Source organism: Equus przewalskii, chromosome 6 (genome assembly GCF_037783145.1).
Source record: "Equus przewalskii isolate Varuska chromosome 6, EquPr2, whole genome shotgun sequence".
Classification (NCBI taxonomy): Eukaryota; Metazoa; Chordata; class Mammalia; order Perissodactyla; family Equidae; genus Equus; species Equus przewalskii.
The window spans coordinates 88095723-88115641 of NC_091836.1; the positions used below are offsets into that span (position 1 = coordinate 88095723).

At 48.0% G+C, this 19919-nt stretch overlaps 1 protein-coding gene across 21 annotated transcripts in view; it reads left to right on the forward strand.

Moving 5' to 3' along the window:
- The window catches only part of NAV2 (neuron navigator 2), a 706640-nt gene that overhangs the window by 647887 nt on the left and 38834 nt on the right, over nt 1–19919 (forward strand). For all 21 annotated transcript variants that reach the window (XR_011541254.1, XM_070624490.1, XM_070624493.1 and 18 more), the window contains 7 exons: nt 459–619; nt 1866–2054; nt 8328–8380; nt 13474–13497; nt 13612–13686; nt 18160–18243; nt 18634–18745. Coding sequence is in view for 20 of the 21 variants with exons in the window: in XM_070624490.1 (XP_070480591.1) it covers nt 459–619; nt 1866–2054; nt 8328–8380; nt 13474–13497; nt 13612–13686; nt 18160–18243; nt 18634–18745 (698 nt within the window). In the remaining variant the exon portion in view is untranslated. The remainder of the gene's footprint in view (nt 1–458; nt 620–1865; nt 2055–8327; nt 8381–13473; nt 13498–13611; nt 13687–18159; nt 18244–18633; nt 18746–19919) is intronic.

Consider the following 19919-nt stretch of genomic DNA (forward strand, 5'->3'; position numbering starts at 1 on the left):
TCCTCTACATGTCTGCTTCTGATACGCCATGCTTCATGGCCACTCCTTTTTGCTGCCGAATGCAGAAGCCGTGAGTTATCTGTAAAACGTCCTCAACACCCTAACAGCAGCTTGTTTCTGTGCTTCGGTCCTGTCACGGTGGGGGCTTTGACATGACGCTGTCATGAATCAACATGTTACAGCTACGCCCAGGGCCGGCTCTTTTCACCATTTACCAATCTTGCTCCCTTTATGTATTCCCTCCAAACTGAAAGGAATTACAATTTTCCCCAAAGGCAGCCAAGTAGCAAAAAAGGTTTTGAGAAACTTCATAAGTTTCGAGATGTCTAGTGATCTGATTTTTTTAACGTCATCTGTGGATATGCATATTTTTTCTCTATGTTTATCATCAGCGCCACGGAGTTCCTTTTCATAAGCGTTGTTCGTAGTTCATCCCAGCTTGATTTCCGTCTGTCCAGGTATGCCCCCACCTCCCAGCTTCGCACACAAGATGACGCAAAAGAATGGTTACGGTCCCACTCCGCGGGAGGCCTGCAGGACACCGCCGCCAACTCCCCCTTTTCCTCTGGCTCCAGTGTAACTTCCCCCTCCGGAACGAGATTCAACTTTTCCCAGCTTGGTGAGTAGCCACTCGTCACTAGCTGTGATGATCAGCTCCCCAGGCAGAGGTACTCTGTATTTTGAAAGAGACATGTGGTCTTATCACTCTCAGTATCTGACCAGCCCTCAGCAATGTGGTTTGATTACCGGAGATTAATAGCAAAAGAAATAGAGAAAATAGAAATGTGTTTGGTACTCTAATCAGTAGTTTTCTGTACACGGTTGATATAGGTGGGGTTGTAGCAAAGAGCAAACCCTCCCATTCTTGAGGCGAGGCTCTTCTAGTTCTAAGACCCCTGAAGAAGTAGGTTTCACAGCAGATTCCTTGTTTGGTCATCCTCAGGGCTTTATTAAGCTGGAAATAAAAATCAGGTTAGGATTGAACAAGTATTCTTGGAAATGCCTGCTGCTGACCTAATGCTGTGCCTGGCACAGTGGGGAAAGGAAAAGACTTTGTAACACGGCCCCTGCTGACATGTCAATGGAGTGTTTTCAAGAGACAAACACGCCCACACAGACTCATAAATAGGGTGAAAGGAACCATCCAAAGCTTTATAGGAAACCGTGTAAAGACTGGTATGATCAGATAGCAAGTACTGTATACAGTTAGAAAAAGGGGCGATCAGTCTTGGCTGGAATGACTGGGGAAGGTCACGTGAAGGTGGCAGGATGAGAGCTGAGCCGTGGAGCACTGGTGGGCGGCAGAGTCCTTCCAATCTCGTCTCTCTCATTAGAGAGGCAACCTTTTTTTGGCCGAGGTAGACGTGCCCCCTTCGTGTTGAAGCTCTTTAGGCGCCATTATGAAATGTTCCCCATCTCAGGCAATGAGCCCTGTGTTCATATTGTTCTTTCCCAGCCGTAACTCTTTGAGGCAAGAGTTTCTTGTCATGTACAAATGCTTCCCATCTGATCAAAAGCCCAGTTGGACTATTTTGGGCTTTGGGCTTTAGGGAGAATTGTTCCAGATGAGCCCAGGGAGTAATTAGCTCATGCCTGGAAGGTGACACGAGCTTGTCTGAACGTGCCAAGTTGGAAAGCTGAGGCCCAGAGCCTTGCTTTGGAACTGACCCACCTTTCCTCCCTTATTTTTAGCTCTAAGCGTGTTAACTCAAATGCTGATGTGACTACCTTTTAGAAAATAGACAAGGGAGAGAAGTTGGCAGGGATGGATACGGCTGATGATAATGCCGTCTCCTCTGCGTCCCCATCCAGGATTTGAACAGACATGAATTTCTAACCTTTTGATTCCATTCCTTTCATTCCAGCGAGTCCCACCACTGTCACTCAGATGAGCTTGTCCAACCCGACCATGCTGAGAACCCACAGCCTCTCCAATGCCGATGGGCAGTATGACCCGTACACCGACAGCCGCTTCCGCAATAGCTCCATGTCCCTGGATGAGAAGAGCAGAACCATGAGCCGCTCAGGCTCGTTCCGGGACGGGTTTGAAGAAGGTAAGCAGGGAGACACACCATTGCCAGGTTTCGCGGTGTGGTTAATGTTCCTCTGTGCCGAGTTCCCCTCGTTGACCTGAGAGCCACCTGTCCACCTGTAAGTGCTTCCAACTCTCCCACTTACCCTGGGGTCGGGCTGGGGAGCTCTGAATAGTAGGGTCTGACTCTTTAACCTCACAGGACTTTAGGGAAGAGGCTGCCCGTAAAACCCTGGTGAACATAGGGCTGACCAAGTTCCGCTCTAAGCTTTTCTCTCACAGACTTGGGCCATAGCTATTGGCCTGTGCCCCCGTCGTGATGTTCAGCCCCCTGCTCACCATCCTGGCACAGTGAGTTACTACAGAGTTCATTTTTCTGGGCTGATGCACTCCTATGGCTTTGGGGAGCTGTGGACAGCCCTCCTCTCGGCTCCACTCCAGAATTTTCTATTTCTTTACTCAAGCATTAGGTTTTTAAGTTTACTGTATTTAGTTATGACCTTTTCCTTCTTTGCTTGCTAATCATGAATATTTTGGGTTGGATCTTTATGTTTTGTTCATTTTAATCAGAATTTTGGGAGAAAAATACTGTGGGCAACTTTGTCAGCCATCTTCCTAACTCGGTTCATTTCTCTTGCCCTTTGTTCCTTCACTCAAGGTGTGAGTTAGGGGAGCAAGCAGTCAAAATGCTATGGAGGGACATCCCCCCCCACCAGAAGCTCCCAAAGATGGGCTGGTAGCACACTGGAGCCGGTGAAGTTAGGCTACCAGGGTTGAAATTCCAGCTCTACCGCTTCTTAGGCATATGACCTTGGGCCATTGCTTCACCTTTCTGTGCCTCTGTTTTTTTACCAATAAAATGGGAGTAATAATAGTAGCCAGCTCATGAAATTATTAGAATTAAATGAGATAATATATAAATGTTATATAAATATATGTAAATGTTAACCCAATAATGTTATTACATGTCGCAGTCTGTGGACTCAGCTTCAGCATTAGTGTCCTGGCAGGTAGAAGTCCCCAACCAGAGGATGGGGACTCTTGGTGAAGTGGAGCCTGGGCTAAGGGCAGTGTCTCTATTTGTGCTTTTTTTTTTTTTTTGCCAGCCACAGGACAGAATGTGGGAGGGGATCGTAGGGGCTTCCCTCTGCTCCCGGTTCCTCCCTGTGAGACTGGGGAAATATGCCCAGCATCCTCTGGGTAGAAAAGAGCAAATAAATTTGTGATTGATAAGGAAGTCCCGAAACAGTCAAGAGGGAGAGAAATGCAGGATAGAGGCTTCTGCTTACCCTGTGTTCTTTTTTGCAGAAGTTTTAGTTGAGTTACAGAGCAGCTGCCCCTAGTTAATCTGCCTAGTGACTTCGTTCTCTCCGCCCTGATTTATGTATCGTTTGCATCCAGTGACATCCAGTGAGCAGACGCAAGTCCGTAAATCCATATATGGGAACCTGCTGGACAGAGGATGGAGGAGGGGTGGCGCCTGAGTTACTGAGAGGCTTTTGCTGGACTGAAGAGCTAGGAAATAGCGCTGTAACCACTCAGAGCAGGAGTAGTGCAGGCTGTGTCGACCCTAAGATGAAGGAGTAGGCCTTTTTGTCTTGCTCTTTTTTCCCGTCCGAGTGCTAGCCAAGTATGGCCACGGAGCGTTTCCGAGCCTCCTGGTGACAACTCGCATATGGAGTGTGTCTTGTGCCCTATTCATCTTGCCTGTCATGTGTGTACCTGAGTGAACCACATTCAGCACTGAAACTTGTCCAGACAAGCACACTTTGCCTCGTAAAGGTGCGGGACCGTCACAGCAGCAGCAGCAGATAGCTTTTATTTACTCCATCTGGAGTCAAGCTGTCAGGCAGCACAGTGTGGAATATCCAGGGCGTCCCGTGACATTGATAAGAAGGGCTTGCCCGCGAGCAATGTCTAGACTTCTGTAAACCTGATGATTCATGAGGATGGGGAACTGAAGTGCAGAGGTAGTAATCAAATTTGGGGCGAAGTTGTAGGGACTGCTGTCGATACTCTTATGAACACGTGACATTTTCATCTCTTGGGAAATTTGGCATCAGATTGATTTTATTTTTTCCAAGGGTATTGTGTTACGCAAGCAAAATAGGGCTTGTGCAATTAGGAGTTTGCAATACCATTGGGTGAAGACTTTTTTTTTTCCTTTTCAATTTATAAACTCCCAGCATTGCAGAAACAGCTGGGGAAAAAATTCATATTCCATGTTTGGACCAAATAGAACCTCCTTGTAAGAGTCAGGTAGGTATATCATATGCCAGAAAGCAGGATAGAAACTTGGGAAGTGGGGCCAGCCAGGTGGCATAGTGGTTAGGTTTGCGCACTCTGCTTCGGCGGCCCAGGGTTCGTGGGTTTGGATACTTGGCGTGGACATGGCACCACTCATCAAGGCAAGCTGTGGTGGCATCCCACATATAAAATAGAGGAAACTTGGCACAGATGTTAGCTTAGGGCTGGTCTTCCTCACCAAAAAGAAAAAGAGAAGAAATTTAGGAAGAATTAGAACAAGTACCTGTGTGAGGTTTTTGTTGGATTTAATTAGCACTTTCTATTTTGAAGGAAGCAGGAGTCATAAATATGTAGATTAGGTACAGGCATGGCCCAGATGCAACCTTTCAAAGTTATTTCAGGTAAATTAATTTCCATTAGGTGCATTATGCAATCTTAAAGTCAACTTTAATCACATACATGTAGGGAGATCCTTAAGGCATTTTTGAAATGGATGTCTTTGGAGGAAAACACATCCAGCGACTTTACCAATTATCCCTAAGAGCTGGTGTGAACTGAATCAGTTCATATGGCATCCACAGGAGCAGAGCAGCTTGTTAATAAGTAAATCTTGTGTTGCAGCTCCCTTGTGTTTCTGGCCCCTGAGTTAGACTTGTGATCACATCCTGGCACTCCCTCTGTGAGCACTGTGACTGGGTAAGGGGCTTGACCCTGCTCAGCCTATTTCCTATCCACTAAAATGTGGAAAATAATTGTCCCTGCTTCAAAGGATGAAGTGCAGATAAGGTGCGATAAATCCTGGAAAGCATTTAGCAAAATGACTTTTAAAGGGGTTTGTAGTAAGTATTTGATCAATGGTAGCTATTGTGATAATTGTCTTATTTTGTTTTGTCCTTCTCCCCAAGGGCCGTTTCATCCCCATTTTGTTTGTGGTAAAATTGGGGCAGACGAAGTGACTTGGGATTTGATGCACCAGGACTGGGTCCAGAGCCCTAGATTCTCAGCCCTCTGTCTGTGCACTCAGTCCTTCCTTGCTCACAGCTGGGCTTTCTTACCTGTCTGAGGCGAAGCCTGCTCCCTCATCCACGTGTTCTCTGTGTTCGGTTCTGCTTCCTTTGCTGGTTCAGAGGGCGATCCGTTAGCATCTCATTCTCACTGGCTGTGGAGGCCCCCTGTGGTGGAGTGAGAACCGCAGTGCAATGCCTGGATTCACGTTCTCCTCCTGCTCCTGCCCAGCTGTGTGTGCCTGGCCACGTCACTTAGCCTCTCTGGGCCTTAATTTACTCTTTCGTTGATTAGGGTAGAAAGTCCTGCCCTGTCTGGGCAAATTACATACAAATTCTCTGTGGTGATGAGGATCGCTTCAAACAGTGTTATAAATGAGAAAGCGCTTTGAGTTTTGAAGCTGAACATGTGTATGAGATGCCCAAGTGTGACAGCAGAGGTGCCGGGTGGCTTTATTGGCTGGAATATGCCCCGTTGTTTCATTCTGCCTGGTGATTTCACCCTGTGCTCTAGGTAGGGGTGAAATCAGGTTCTTCTCAAATATGCATTTTTTGCTGCTTTGGTCCCAGTTTATACCTGTGTGTAGATTCAATGAGCGGCTTAGAAAACCATTCTAAAAGATACCAAAAGGCTTTAAAAAAAAAAAAAAAAAAAACCCTCAGAAACCAGTAAACCACATCACTCAAGGGCAAAGCAATCTCCAGACTCCTGGTCAGCAGATCCTGTTCCTGAATGCTGTGTGACCTTAAGCAGGTCATTTGACCTCTCTGGGTTTCGGATTGCTCAATGGCAGAGATGGCCTAGACATTCTTGTGGTTCCTTGTACCTTCCACATTTGGAGGAACAGGTATAGGGAGGAAAATACATAGCATGCTTTCGCTGCTCTGGCGTTGCGAGTCCCATATACATTTTGTTGTCCAGAAGTATCCAGGCCGCATAACCCAGGCTCTGACTTGGCTCAGTTCACTTGAAGGAGAGCCAGCTGTAAGGGTTCAGGCAAGCCACATTCAGCTTAGGGTTGACTCTGGAAATCAAGGAATCTTTCTTTGGCCCACAGCCTTGCTGTTGCTGTTTACCAAGTGAGAGGCGTTAATTACAGAGAAAAATAATTGCCTTCACCCAAAGCCGGCCAGATGTGCTCTTCCCTGCTGAAGCCCCAACTTACACTGAGATATTGCTGAGGGCAGTGTCAGTTAGTCTATGGGAATGAGAGAGAGAAAGAGAAGAGGAAGAACTTGCATCTTCCAGCAGCCGTAGGCCCTGGAGCAGCCGTGCAGGCCCCTGGGCTGGGGTCTGGCAGGGCAGTGTGATTGAAGGGGGCTGCCTGTTACCCACATCTCCCCCGCCAACTTGGCCTCCAATATAATCTCCCCACTCCTGTCTGCGTCATAGGGCTGTCTCTGTTACCCCTTGGGAACAGCAGGCCACTAGGTAGGGGCATGAGAGGCCTCTGTTAATGTGTGGACATCTTGACACTGAAAGCTATTATTGGCTGTTAACACCTTAAACTGATTTATGGGGCACCAGCCAGATGAGTCCTGGATGGAGGAAGAACAGAGGGAAAGCGCTGGAACCCCGCGCATTGCTAAGGAAGGTAGATGTGAGAGATGGTGCAGGGCCGGCCTCAGGGCAACAGGTGCCAGCTGAGAGAGGAGAGGGCAGGTGGGGCAAGCCAAGAGCTGTGTGGGCTCAGAGAAGGAAGGAAGCCCGTCTGGTGGCAGTCAGAGAAATGAGGAAAGGCTCCAGGGAGAAGACAGCGAGCTGACCTGATGTTCGCACAGGCAGAGATTAGAAGCATCCTAAACAACGGGAGCTGTGTGGGCAGAGGCTCTGGGGGGAAGTACCATCCGGGGCATGCTTGAGAGCCAAGTGCAGGGATCAGAGTGTGATGGGAACTCATAAAGGAAGAACGGGGCAGTCAGGAGCTTCACTGGCAAGACAGTGTGGAGGCATCTGCGTGCCAGGCTGAGCTGCTCGTCAGACACCTCATGGGCAGGTAGCTTCTGCCGACTGCGGATCTGAGTTGAGTTCGCTTCTTGGGTGGTAGGTGAACGCCGTTGAATACAGTGGAAAGTGGGCCTCCCACTGTCAGACCCCAGGCGATGGCGTGGTGGGAGGGGAGGCATTCCACGCGTGGTCAGGAAAGCTGTGCCCAGGGCAAAGGCCTGCGCTGTCCCCACAGGCACGTTCCTGTCTTTCAAACGGATACTGAGAAAATGTCACTCAAGAATCTCATTCCCAAAAAGAGAAGTCAATCAGAATACCTAGTCCTAGAAAAGACCACGCTTTGAAATTCCTTGAAACCAAATCATGAAATGTCTCCACTGGCTGGGGGCAGGAGGGGGTGCTAAGAGGATGGGTCTAAGTCAAAAAGTACCCATCACACAGAGAAAGGAGGACACCGCTTGCTTGTCACTTTGTAGACGGGATAGAAATCGAATGAAAGAATCTATATTCCAGCCAGTGGAAATGTTTTCTAAACAAATGTCCTACTGTGTGGACATCTAGAATGAATTTACCATGTCCAGCAGCCTCCTATGTTCAAAATAATCAGCTCGGCTTTTTGCATAAACAAGTGACAGATGCTAGCAGGGTATAAAATACATATGCAACACAGTTTCAACCCGAAAGGAACACAGTTGAAAACAGAATGGAATAAGATCTGCTGGGCGGCACCAGGTTGCCTCTGGGCAGTAGAATGATGAGTCACGCAGGTTATGGCAATGAGTGTGCTTCTCAACACTTAGCTGCACTTGAAAATTCTTATTCAGTAATCAGGTATTATTTTGAAAGTCAGGGGGGGAAATTATTTAGAAGGTTGTAGAAAAAAATGTGGTCTAGAAAGGTGGCTCCCTGAGCAAATTAGTCCTTCTTTGACACTGACATATCACCAAACCAGGAAGGGTTGGATCAAGGTGCGATTAAGTTGCTGCGAGCCTGGCTGTGTCCTATAATGCTGATGCTTTCCTCTCCTCCCCCTTTTTGGCTCCAAAGCAGCTAACCATGCAGTTCACCTTTCCTCTCTTTTTTGTGTTGCTTTCAGTTCACGGATCCTCGCTCTCCTTGGTTTCCAGCACGTCGTCAATTTATTCCACAGTGAGTATGCGTCAGTGCTGTGTGGCTATGGTCACACGAGCTGGGGTTTCTTTATCCAGTGTGTCAATGATAAAATATAAGCATTTCTCCTAGAGAGAGTACATCCATCATAAGGGGATCAATTGATTAGGGAACAAGATTTGAAATTCACAAACAGCTATTGATTATAACATATCAACCAATAAATCAGGAACTGACAGCTTTGTTAAAGTGGCATTGTGCTTTGGGTGGTCACTGGTTAGAATGTGTGGGAATCCTTGGCCACCTGCTAGTAGATTTGGAAAAGAAAGGCCTTGAACAATGTATTAATCTTCTCTCGGCCTCATTTTATCTGTAAAGTAGAAAGAATAGTAGTCCTTGCCTTATGGAATCGTAATGAGATTAAATGTTATAAAGACTACTTTTGGCTCAGTATAAATTCCTGGAGGACAGGACTTTTTTTGTTTGTATCCTAGGGCCTCGCCCATAGTAGGTGTTCAGAAAAACTTGAATGAAGTAAGACAGGGCATGTAAAGCGATGACTGTGGGGCACAGAGGAAGCCGTCGTAAATGTTAGCCATCATCAGTGAGAGGCCTACTGGACGAAAGCCAGATGTGAGCACATATGGTACCCGGTTTGTGCAGTGGGGCTTACCTTTTGTAGCTATATGCATAACTATTTCTCTTAACTTTAATTTGGGAATTCCTATAGAAAAAACATCATTTTGTTAATTGGGAATTGGAAATTCTTTAGTTCTTAATTCCATGGAGACACATGTTTTAATAATTCAGTTTTGGGTAATGCCAGGTTGCTGGGCTCTATAGCAGGACCATCTGTATACAGCCCCTTGTAAGTAGAAGGTCATCCGGGCACCAAGGTAAAGAGACCAGGGACTGACGTTCTTTCTTAGGCCCGTGACGAGCAGACTTCAGCGATTGCTGACATGGTCTGATCTGAAGAACCTAGAAAAGCTGCTCCTACCCACCTCATTCTGCCAATTCCAAAATAACTCTTCCCTCAGCAGTTATCTTGTCTGAAATTTCATCACAGAGTCCTGGCCTTCATTGTAAAGGCTTTAAATATGGTCACCTTGGGGAGGGGTTATTTAAGCTGTTATCTACTAAGAACGCATAGAGATGACCTTCTAACTGCCAGCTGATGCACACACTAAGTCCCTTCTTCTGGAAGGAAACCCTGTGATGTGGGTACCCGAGGTGGTACTTCAAACCTAGATTCACATCTTGGACAGCGTTGACTGGCACTGAGTATGTGCCAGACTCTGGGCTAAGCCCTGAGGACGTGGTTGTGGTGGAGAGAAGGGGGCCTGCTGTTGACAGGAAGGCAGAGGCACCAGAGGGCACAAGGGACGCGGGGCGCTAGTTCACAGGGTTGGTGCAAAGCAGCCGTAGCGACACCTCAGTGCCTGAGCCCGTGTCTTCCCAGTGGGTTCCCTGTCATCTCACAGGAGGTGAGCCCTCTCAGAAGAGTGGAAAATGGGGACTGACCTGCATCTGCCAGCCTTAGAGGGAAAGAGTGGGAGCTTGTCCACCTGTGACAGGTCAGGTGCCGGAAACCATCACATGCCGTTCCCGGCTGCACCTCCTCACGCCAACCACTGAAAGTTCTTGCAAAGGCCTCTCTTCTAATAGCTCTTGTTCTGGGTGTGTGGACACAAAGCTGGTATTTTCATGAAATTTGAAATTGTCCTTTCTGAGTTGATATAAATTCACATATTACCAAAGACCTAATAATAATGATTTTTAATTCCATGTTTTTTGGAATAACAAGAGACCTAAAGCCTCATCTTAGTTTTTTTCTCACTATATGACTTTGGACAAATCACCTCGTTATTCCGGGCGTCTCTCAGTTTTGCCCTTGGTGTCGGGGAGCTAGGCAAGGTGGTCTCTGAGCCCCCCACCACCTCTGACATTCCACCAGGCATGGAGTCAAAGCTTCCCATTTACTGGCCTTTACATGAGCCTTCTATGAGAATATAGGTCACTTTTGCAGACTTTAAAAAAAATGTAGTCTAACATTTGAAGATTTTCATGCTAGAGTAGTCTGCTAATTCCAGTGAAAACTGCAGGTCTGGCCAGACTCTGCTCCCACCAAGCCCTGATGTGTGGTTCCTTGTCTATTCTTAGTGACATGGCGAGGATGAAACTCTGAAATGAATGCTCAGGCACCCTTGTAAATGTTAAGGTGAACAAGTTCTCATTTGTTGTCTATAAAGAGATCTTTGGATTCTCTTAAGTTGCCACCAACCCAGACCAAGAGTCTGTTTAATAGCTGAGTGTTTTATCGGCTCTTGTTGGATGCTGCTGATAACAGGTTTCCCCCCTGAAATCTCTGTAATTCTTGGATATTCAAGAATGCTCATTCTGGCTGAAATTTGCCTGTAATTTTAATTACAAAGGAAAGACAAGGCAACACGATGCTAAGCGGGGAGAAGCCGCAGCTGCCTACCCTTGGAGTAGAGCGACTCTAAGAGGCCACCTCTGGGATCAGACTCGCTTTCGTGGGTAGGAGGGAGCACAGCTGAGTTCCCAGGGGAACTGCAAAGAGGAGGGAGGCCCAGAGCTTCACTTAGGGTTTCCAGATGTCCGGAAGAGCAGTGGCAGCTGGGGGGACGAGGCACAAAACACAGGATTCCTCCAGGCTGCTGTTGAGAACAAGGGCCCAGCCCAGAGACAGGCGGGCACAGTGGCAGGCAGTGTGGAGGCCTGGTGAGGGGGTGTTGAGTAGGCCTGTTGGTAGAAGTGTGTAGATATGGGGCTGGACCGACAGGGAGGGCTCAGCCTGCTCAGGGGCCTCCATGAGCCCCCCAAAATGTCAGATGGCTGTGACATTCTCACCATCGACTTCTCTCCTTGGGGTCAGACTCAGAAGACAGGGGCCTTATTTCTAGAAAGCCGCCATGAGAATGTGACTATAGTGGAAGAGCAGGAGAAGGGGCTGGTTAAGATCGGAGACCCTGGAGCCAGACTAGCTTGGAGCCAATGCCAGCTCCTCCACTTACCTGCTGTGACCTTGAGCAAATGATTTGACCTCCTGTGCCCCAGCTGTCTCATCTGCAAAACAGAGGGCGATAATATTAGTACCTGTTATGAGGATTAAATGAACAACGGAAGTAAAGTGCTTGGAGCAGTCTCTGGCTCGTGGTCAGCCTCCAATAAATGCTGCTTATTGCTACCAGAATCTCAACAGCAGGAAGTGAGGGACTGGCTCATGTTCACAGCTGTATCCTAGGTTCTTAAAACAGTGCCTGGCACAGAGTAGGAGATCAATAAATGTTTCATAGGTGGTGGTAGTAGGGATGGATGGATATTATCAGAGAGGGAAGAATAAGCCCTGAGGACATCTCCCAACCTTCTCCTGGAAGTGTTCCTTCGATAAGGAGATTGTGCAGCTGTGTGACTTTAGGCAAGACTCCTTCCTAACCTCTATGAGCCTTAGAAGGAATGCAAACCTACAGTATGGAGTTTGTGCGAGGATTAAATGATTTGGCCCCAACGTACCTAAAATTTAGTTGCTGCTGTTGAAGCCAGCCTGAAGGGGGGGGGGCCCTCTAGGGCAGGATCAGGAGTTAGGGCAGTGGGGAGCAGGGGGTGAAGGGAGATCAAACTGGCGCAGCCACCCACCTGCCCCCGCTGATGGGTATAGGGCCTGTGGGGTCTGGTAAATCATACTCCTCTGCATTCTAAACTAATAGAGAAGTAGACACCAGAGTCAGATGCTAATTTTAACAAATAATGGGTTTCTCACTAGCAAAATTGGACTAGGACACACACCGAGGACCCATGGACAGAACAGTGGCCTCCCTGACTTGCACTCAGTGCTCCGCCCGGGCTGTGTGAGTGGCGGGTGCAGAGCAGGGCAGTAACGCTTCCAACATTTCCAAGCATGGGGGCCGGGGGCTTCTTTTATGGGCCCCCATGGGAACCCAAAGAGAGAGAGAGAAAGGTTCCCCTGCAGCAGGTTCCCCCATCCCATGTGGGTTCCCCTACGGGAGGAGGGAGGTGGTCTTGTAGTCTCTGGCTGCAGCTAGCTGTGTCACCACAGACACAGGGCACAGCATGGAAGGCTCTGCCACTAAGAGGGCCCACAGGCTTTGCCGTTCATCCCCAGGGTTCTAGGTAAGCGGGGGACTCGAGGGGAGCCAGCAGGAAGGTGAAGGTCACTTTCATCCTCATAATCTGGGGTTCACCAGGGGGGCCAACAGGGGCTCCCAGCTGCCCTCGCTCTGGAGGCCTTCCTGTCCTGCTGCAGAGCCCGAGGGAGATGCGAGGGAGGATAAAATGGGGCAGGACGAACCTAGGAGCAGCCCTCCCCGCCCCCACAGAGCTGCCAGGTTAATGCAGAATGCCCAGTTAAATTTGAAGTTCAGATGAACCACCAATACATTTTTAGTACAAGTATGTCCCCAATATGGCACGGGGTGTACTTAAACTAAAAAAGTTCAAATTTTCCTGGGTGTCCTTACCTTAACTGGGTGTATTCTTTTTTTTTTTTTTTTTTTTTTTGAGGAAGATTATCCCTGAGCTAACATCTGCTGCCAATCCTCCTCTTTTTGCTGAGGAAGACTGGCCCTGAGCTAATATCTGTGCCCATCTTCCTCTACTTTATAAGTGGGACACCTGCCACAGCATGGCTTGACAAGTGGTGCCATGTCCGCACCTGGGATCCGAACCGGCGAACCCCGGCCACTAAAGCGGAATGTGCGCGCTTAACTGCTGCGCCACGGGGCCAGCCCGATGGGTGTATTCTTATTTGCTAAATCTGGCAGCCCTGCCCTGGCTCTTAGCCTTCCCATCACGTCTCCTGAGCCCGTTACCCTTCAGCCGTCTCCACACGGGAGCAGGGGCTCCTCACAACCAAAGGAGCTGGGGTGGTGTTCTAGCTCTTCCTAGTTTCTTAAAATAACGCTGTGTGCATTTGGCCTCTCTGATTGGCTAAATTAATTGAACCCGTTTATCCAGAAAAATACACCAGGAAAGAAACTGATAAATCTTCGGTCGGGCCGTAAGTGTCCAGATGTGGCGTTCCCCGCAGGCTGGGCTGTGCTGTTCTTTGTTCCTCAACTGGTCTGATTTCCCTTGTGTTCTCTTTACAGCCAGAAGAAAAATGCCAGTCAGAGGTAAGGAACAGGGTGCCGGTGGGTGTTCCTCTTTCCCTAATATCAGTTACTTCGTCCAGTTCAACCTGGAGATGGACTCCCAAAGCGAGTAACTGGGTCCCTTGTCGTCTTTAGATTCGCAAACTCCGGCGGGAGCTGGATGCCTCTCAGGAAAAGGTTTCAGCTTTGACCACCCAACTGACGGCAAATGTGAGTGCAGGCGCAGGGCAGCAGCCGAGGGGAGGGGAGGCGGCCCTGCTACCTTCTGAGCATCGAGGCCTCCTGCCCTGAGCCCCGTAGAAGCTGTGCCATGTAGGAAAACAGACGCGGGCTTGAGTCTCGTGGGTGTGAAGGTCGGCCCTATACTTGGGACAAATTCTTGGATGTCTGAGCCTGCATTTACTCATCTGTTCACTGGGGGATGCTGGTACTTACCTCTCAGGGTTCTCATGTGCCCAGCACCTGGAATGCATGAAGTGTTCAGAAATGTTGATTTCCCTTCCCTTCTTCTTTATGAAAGTTTTCATCTCAAGGGGAAAAAAAAAAAAAGGAAAAAGAAAAGAGAAAAGAAATGTAAGGCTCTGCAATAAATAGCTGACTGCTCTGTAATCATAATATACACAATGACGTGTTCAGGAGGCCTTGCCAACCGGCATTCAATTCAGCAACTGTGTAAGTGCCAACTCCGCCCCGGGCACTGCAAGGTCAGCAGGCAGGCGAGCACAGTCACTGTCATCTTCGTGTCCTTTCTCTGGTTCAGCAGAGACAAAACAATTTTGCTCCAACATGATAACCATTAAGATAGAGATAAAGGGAGGTGGTTGCAGAATGTATAGGAGGAGACCCTAATTCAGTCTTGGTGGGAGGGGGGAGGTCAGGAAAGGCTTCCTGGAGCAGGTGATGTCTGATGGATGCTGAGTAGGAGAGAGCAGCATTCTAACCAATGAGAATAATTTGTGCAGAAGTCCAAGGTGAAGATCTTGGTGCACTTGGAAACTCTGAGTAGCTCAGTGTAATTAGAATCTATGGCTTGGATGTAGCAGGGAGGCAGGAGTGGAGGGGAGAAGGAAGTCGGGAAGGAGGAGACATCACACAAAGGCAGGGGTCAGGTCACCTCACGGAGGCGGAGCGTTTGGGCCTCCTGCTGAAGTCAGTGGAGTGACTTCATGAGTGCGCCTGCAGCAGAGCAGCGAGGCGGTGAGCTCACTCCTTAGAAAGCTTCCTGCCTGTGGGGTGGCTATAGGGTCGGAGGAGGCACAGCCCAGCCCGAGACCACAGCTGCAGTGTGTGAGCCCGGCAGAAGGCAGCCTGCCTGACCCCCGCATGCTGTTAACGTGAAAAGCGGCTTCCAGCCCTTGGCTTCCTTGGCCCAAGAAGCTGAGTCAATACCCCGAATTAATATTTACCTGGAGCTTTTGCTTGGGGAATTCCCAGCCTGAGCCTGAGTCTGCTGAAGGAAACCATTTCTCTTTAAAGTCTGCACATGGTGCGCCTGGCGCAGCGCTCGGCCTCAATTTTGAGTTCAGTAATCCGTAACTGCTCTCGCTATTGTTCGTTCTCCTGAGCTCCCTCACATTTCTGGAAATCTTTGATTTCTTTCAGAACCCTGACAACATAAGCCACTGTGTGTTATAATCCTTCTTTATCTTTCCCACTGTCAGTAACACTCTCAAAAGAATGTCAGAAATTGATCTGACATCTGAATTTCGAGGCTTAGATCCTATTCAAAAAAACAGCAGAGAGGCTGGTCCAATGGTGTAGTGGTTAAGTTTGCACACTCTGCTTTGGCGGCCCAGGGTTCATGGGTTCAGATCCCAGCCATGGACCTCCCCACAGCTCATCAAGCCATGCTGTGGCGGCATCCCACATATGAAATACAGGAGCGCTGGCACAGGTGTTAGCTTAGAGACCATCTTCCTCAAGCAAAAAGAGGAAGATTGGCAACAGATGTTAGCTCAAGGCCAATCTTCCTCACCAAAAAAAAAAAAAAAAAAAGAGAGCAATTTTACTGTGGGTAGACTTTTCATCTGGGGAACCAGATGCATACATTTAAGTCTAGAACTGACCCCAGCCCCAGTGAGCCAGGGTCTCCTGGTATAATCCAAAGCTGTGAGGTTTGACAGCAACCGCCCTCCCGGATTGTTTGGAGCTTCTCTCCTAGTTCTGAATTACAGCTGTTAATTGCTGCCCCTTACTAATCAAAAAATAGTAAGTAATTTACTTACTAGTGAACTTGAGTTAATTCCTCCTGTGACCTTACGTTGCCCCAAGGGACCTTACATTGGGCCATTTGGAAGTCTGCTGTCTGTTCCGGAAGAGTCAGAGTGAGATCCTTTACATTCTTATTGTTATTCCAAAAGTGTATTTTGTTCCTCACGAAAGCCATTGAACCCAGTATTGTTTTCAAGTAAATATTTAGTCTTACCACACCTCACCGGCAGTGCTAACGTGTTTTATTGTCTGCCATCTTTCTCGTGGGCCAAGCCGTGTTTATTTTCCTAGAACAAACTACTCAAAGCCACCTTCTCTGGTGTTTTTATACCACTCGTGTTTGTTTTCCCTGGGAACGTGAGAATGGTGCTTGACAAGAAGGCGGTTGTGTGGCTGCGAACCAGGCTCGGAACGGCCCCTCGGCCCGTATTTTTATAGTTCACTCATGACCCGAGGTCAGTCTTTTCACTCGGCAGCAACTGTGATCCCTGGTTCTTCAGAGCAAATGCGGTTTCTTCCTGAGCTTGCAAAACACTCCCAACAGCCGTCTTCATGGGCTCAGGATTTCGTTTTTGCTTTGAATTGAATAGAAAATATGAATGCCCACAAATAGAATCGTGGGTGGCAATCAAATGCAGAAGGGGAATAAATGGAAACATAATCATTTAAACCTTGGAAATGCGAAGGTGGCAGTCCTTGCTTTAGACGTCCACGTCCTGACCTGTTTCCCTCATCCACTACGTGATGTGAATTGATTGGCTTTGGTTTTGCCACATTCTCCAGGGCAAACTAAAGCATAACTCTTTATTTTACAGTGCAAAGACATTTTCTCAATTTTTAATCAAGAGAGGGCATGTGATCAGAAAGAAACTAGCTAGTCCACTTGAATTTCTCTTCCAAGTGGTCCGTCTCCGGGCCAATTCCTAGGGCTGTTGAGAAAGGACTCCACAGTCGGTCCAAGAGGTATCCTGTCCTCAACTATCCCTGTTGGATGAAGCTAGTCAGAGAGGCCTCTGCCTCACTCCTCAGATCGCTCCTCCTCCAACTGAGATGTCCGCTGACCTTCCTGATCTTCCACATAGCTCAAGGTCACAGCTCCTCTTCCACCCAGTTCTTGTCCCGCTTTTATTCTTTACTGCGTGCATCCTCGTCTTTTCCTCTAGAATTTTACAGCATGATTGAATCTCCCTTCTCACCTCTTCCAAGATTCCCAAGTGTCCCGCTGGCCCTTCTCATTCCTCCGGTAGCTCGCTGGGTATCCACCCACCGTCTCCCAGAGACCTTTTTTGATCTCTCTACACCTGTGTTCTCATGATGTCCTTTGTCACTTTCTCATTGCCAGACCTCTTCCTTTCCCCGCAGTGTCCATTCATTCCTGTGTTTTGCAATTCCCTAACAGTTTATAGGCTATTTCCACCTATATTATTTCATTTGATGCTCACAGTGACCCTGGGAGGAAAATAGTTATTGCTCCCATTTTATTGATGAAGAACCTGAGGCCGATAGAATTAGATGACTTGTCCAATCTTTATTCTTGTTTTTAGCAATATTATCAGGATCCTCTGTCAACCAACCGGTCTTTGACCTGCTGCCCTGTGGAGGAAAGGAGAGGCCTTAATGTTGGGATGCAGAGTTGTGTCTTGCCCTTGAAGAGGATTGCAGAGAAAGGGGCAGACAGGAAAACATCACGTTTCTCAGTTCTAAGATTCTTTTTTTTTTTTTTTTCAGATTTTTGTTATTTCTGAAAATTGGATGCATATTTTCATTATAATTGGCAGCGTTTTTAAAAATGTCTTAGTAATATATAAAATAATGGTGCGTCTGATGTTGTGTTCTAACAGAGGTATATAAAAGTGTAGGGAAACCCAGGGGGAAGTCATAACTCCATGGGGACACTGGGGCAGGCTTCTCCGAGGAGGGAGCAGATGGCCTTTCAATGGCTTTTTATTAACTAGGATTATAACAAGCAAAATATGCCAACCACTTTGTTCATTCATTCTGCAAACACGCTCAATATGAGCCTCTGCTGTGAGCTTGGCACTTGGCGGTCCTGCAGTGTGGTAGAGATAGGCATACATCAGCGGTCACAAGGGCACGTGCATGCTTGACCGTGATGCCACAAAGCACGCATCAGTGTCCAGTTGAGCATGAATGTGAGGAAACCAACCCAGTCTGGGCAGGTCACAAAGGCGTGAGCTGAGATCTCTTAAGAAGGATGTGGAAAAATTAGGGAGGCAGCTGGGGGAAGAACATATATGAAGGGCCTGGGTAGGAAGAAGCCCCGGGTATTTGAGGACGTGAGAGACTAAAGAACCCGCTTCCCAAAGCTTGGTGGGGAGTGGGCTCAAGAGGCTGCAGAAGTACCTGGGCTGACTCACGTGGCCCCAAGAGGATTTCAGTCCTTAAGACCAGCACCCTTAGGCACCCTTGCCTGGCGAGGTCATGACCTGAGGCTGTGTCTTTCCCCTCCAGGCTCACCTTGTGGCAGCCTTTGAACAGAGTCTTGGAAACATGACCATCAGGCTCCAGAGCTTGACCATGACTGCTGAGCAGAAGGTAAAGCAGAAAGGATGCTCTTTTCCTCCCTGCTTGGCATTAGCAACAAACCTAAAGATTTTATTCTCTTTCATTCCAGATAGTTATCTAGATTTTATTGTGCTTTCTGAACTGTTGGAATTGAATCGTAAAGAGTAGGGCTGTTGAGTGAAAATATGACCTCGATGGGGTGCTGGTAACCACATCAGCAACAGATCCCATTGCCATATGCCCACCGCTTTCCTGTGCTCACGATGCCCTTTGAAAATTGATGCCTCTTCATGTTTGAGGCAAAGATTCTGTGAAACTCCTTCATTCCTGACCTTCCTCTGTTGAAGCTAAGTTGCACTTTAGCTGAACTCTGTGCAGAAAGATTTTGGGATGACCAATATTTTTTTTTCTGTTCCTTAGGATTCAGAACTGAATGAGTTAAGGAAAACCATTGAGCTGCTGAAGAAACAGAACGCAGCTGCCCAGGCTGCCATTAATGGAGTAATTAACACCCCGGAGCTCAGCTGCAAAGGTAAAGGAAGAGAAACCACCTTCAGACCAGCAACCTGCCTGCCTGCCCTTAGGACCCTGCCTTGACAACGTGCGAGGTGACCTCCCTGCCAGAGGGTGGGGGTCCGTGTCAGCCAGGCTGGGAAGCAAACACGTTGCCAGCTACTTCTGGCTTCCATCCTCTTCTCTCATGTATCTCAAAAATGGAAGAAAACATATTTCTATTGGCAAAGTGACAGAGTGTTTCCCAGCCCTTAACTTCACTCGTGCTTTGATACTTACATATTGATGTGGGATAAACTGAAATGAGTTTGTCTCTTATTTGTCCAGGAAAATATTTAGGAGTAAATTGATTTGCCCTTGTGTATCTTACTTCAAGAGAGAGAGGAGGTAGGCGTGAGGATGAGTTACCTCCTGCACCAATGATGTTAACAGTAACGATAGAAGCACTAATGGTAGCTGACACTTACAGAGCACTCGCTGTGTCCTCAGCACGTTGCTCAGTGTTGTAATTAATTAATCATCTCGTTTTCTTTCCACGACACCCTGTGAGTGCAATACTGGCCCTCTCCGCGTTGTACTGATGGAAATACAGAGTTTCAGAGGCGAGAGTCACTTCCTAGGTCACAGAGTAGTGAGAAGCAGAAGTGGGACTAGAACCTGAGTCTGTCTGGCACTGAAGCTGGTGCTCCTAAAGACCAGGCTGCGGGTGTAGTTCTGTGCTCATGAGGAAAACTGTCTGCAAAGTTTATCTCAGGATCACTGCAGTGTTGTTTCTGGTATCACGGTTACTTCCGATATCGGGCTTCCTGAAAAAGTGGTGATAGAGTTGAAATGGGAAGGATTAGCAAGAGCTGGCCAGGCAACGCCGAGGGAAAAGAGCATGAGAGGGACTTGGCTTGTCCAGGGGGCCGAGAGCAGGCTAGTGCAGCAGGAATGTCGAGGGCAGAGGGCAAGTGGGGGGCTAAGAACAAGCGTGACTATTCCCACAATTCAAAAAGACATTTGAGTGCCTATCACAGCTCGAGAGAGCCGGTGTTGGGGCATTCTCTCTAAGCCTCCTCTGACTTCTGTTTTGTAAAGTGGAGAGAGAGAACCCTCATTGAATTGACCAAAGAGGACATAGCACCCATCTGCTCAAGGACCTTAAAGCCAGCGTTGGGGAACAGAAGGTGACGTGTAGTGGGAAATACCAC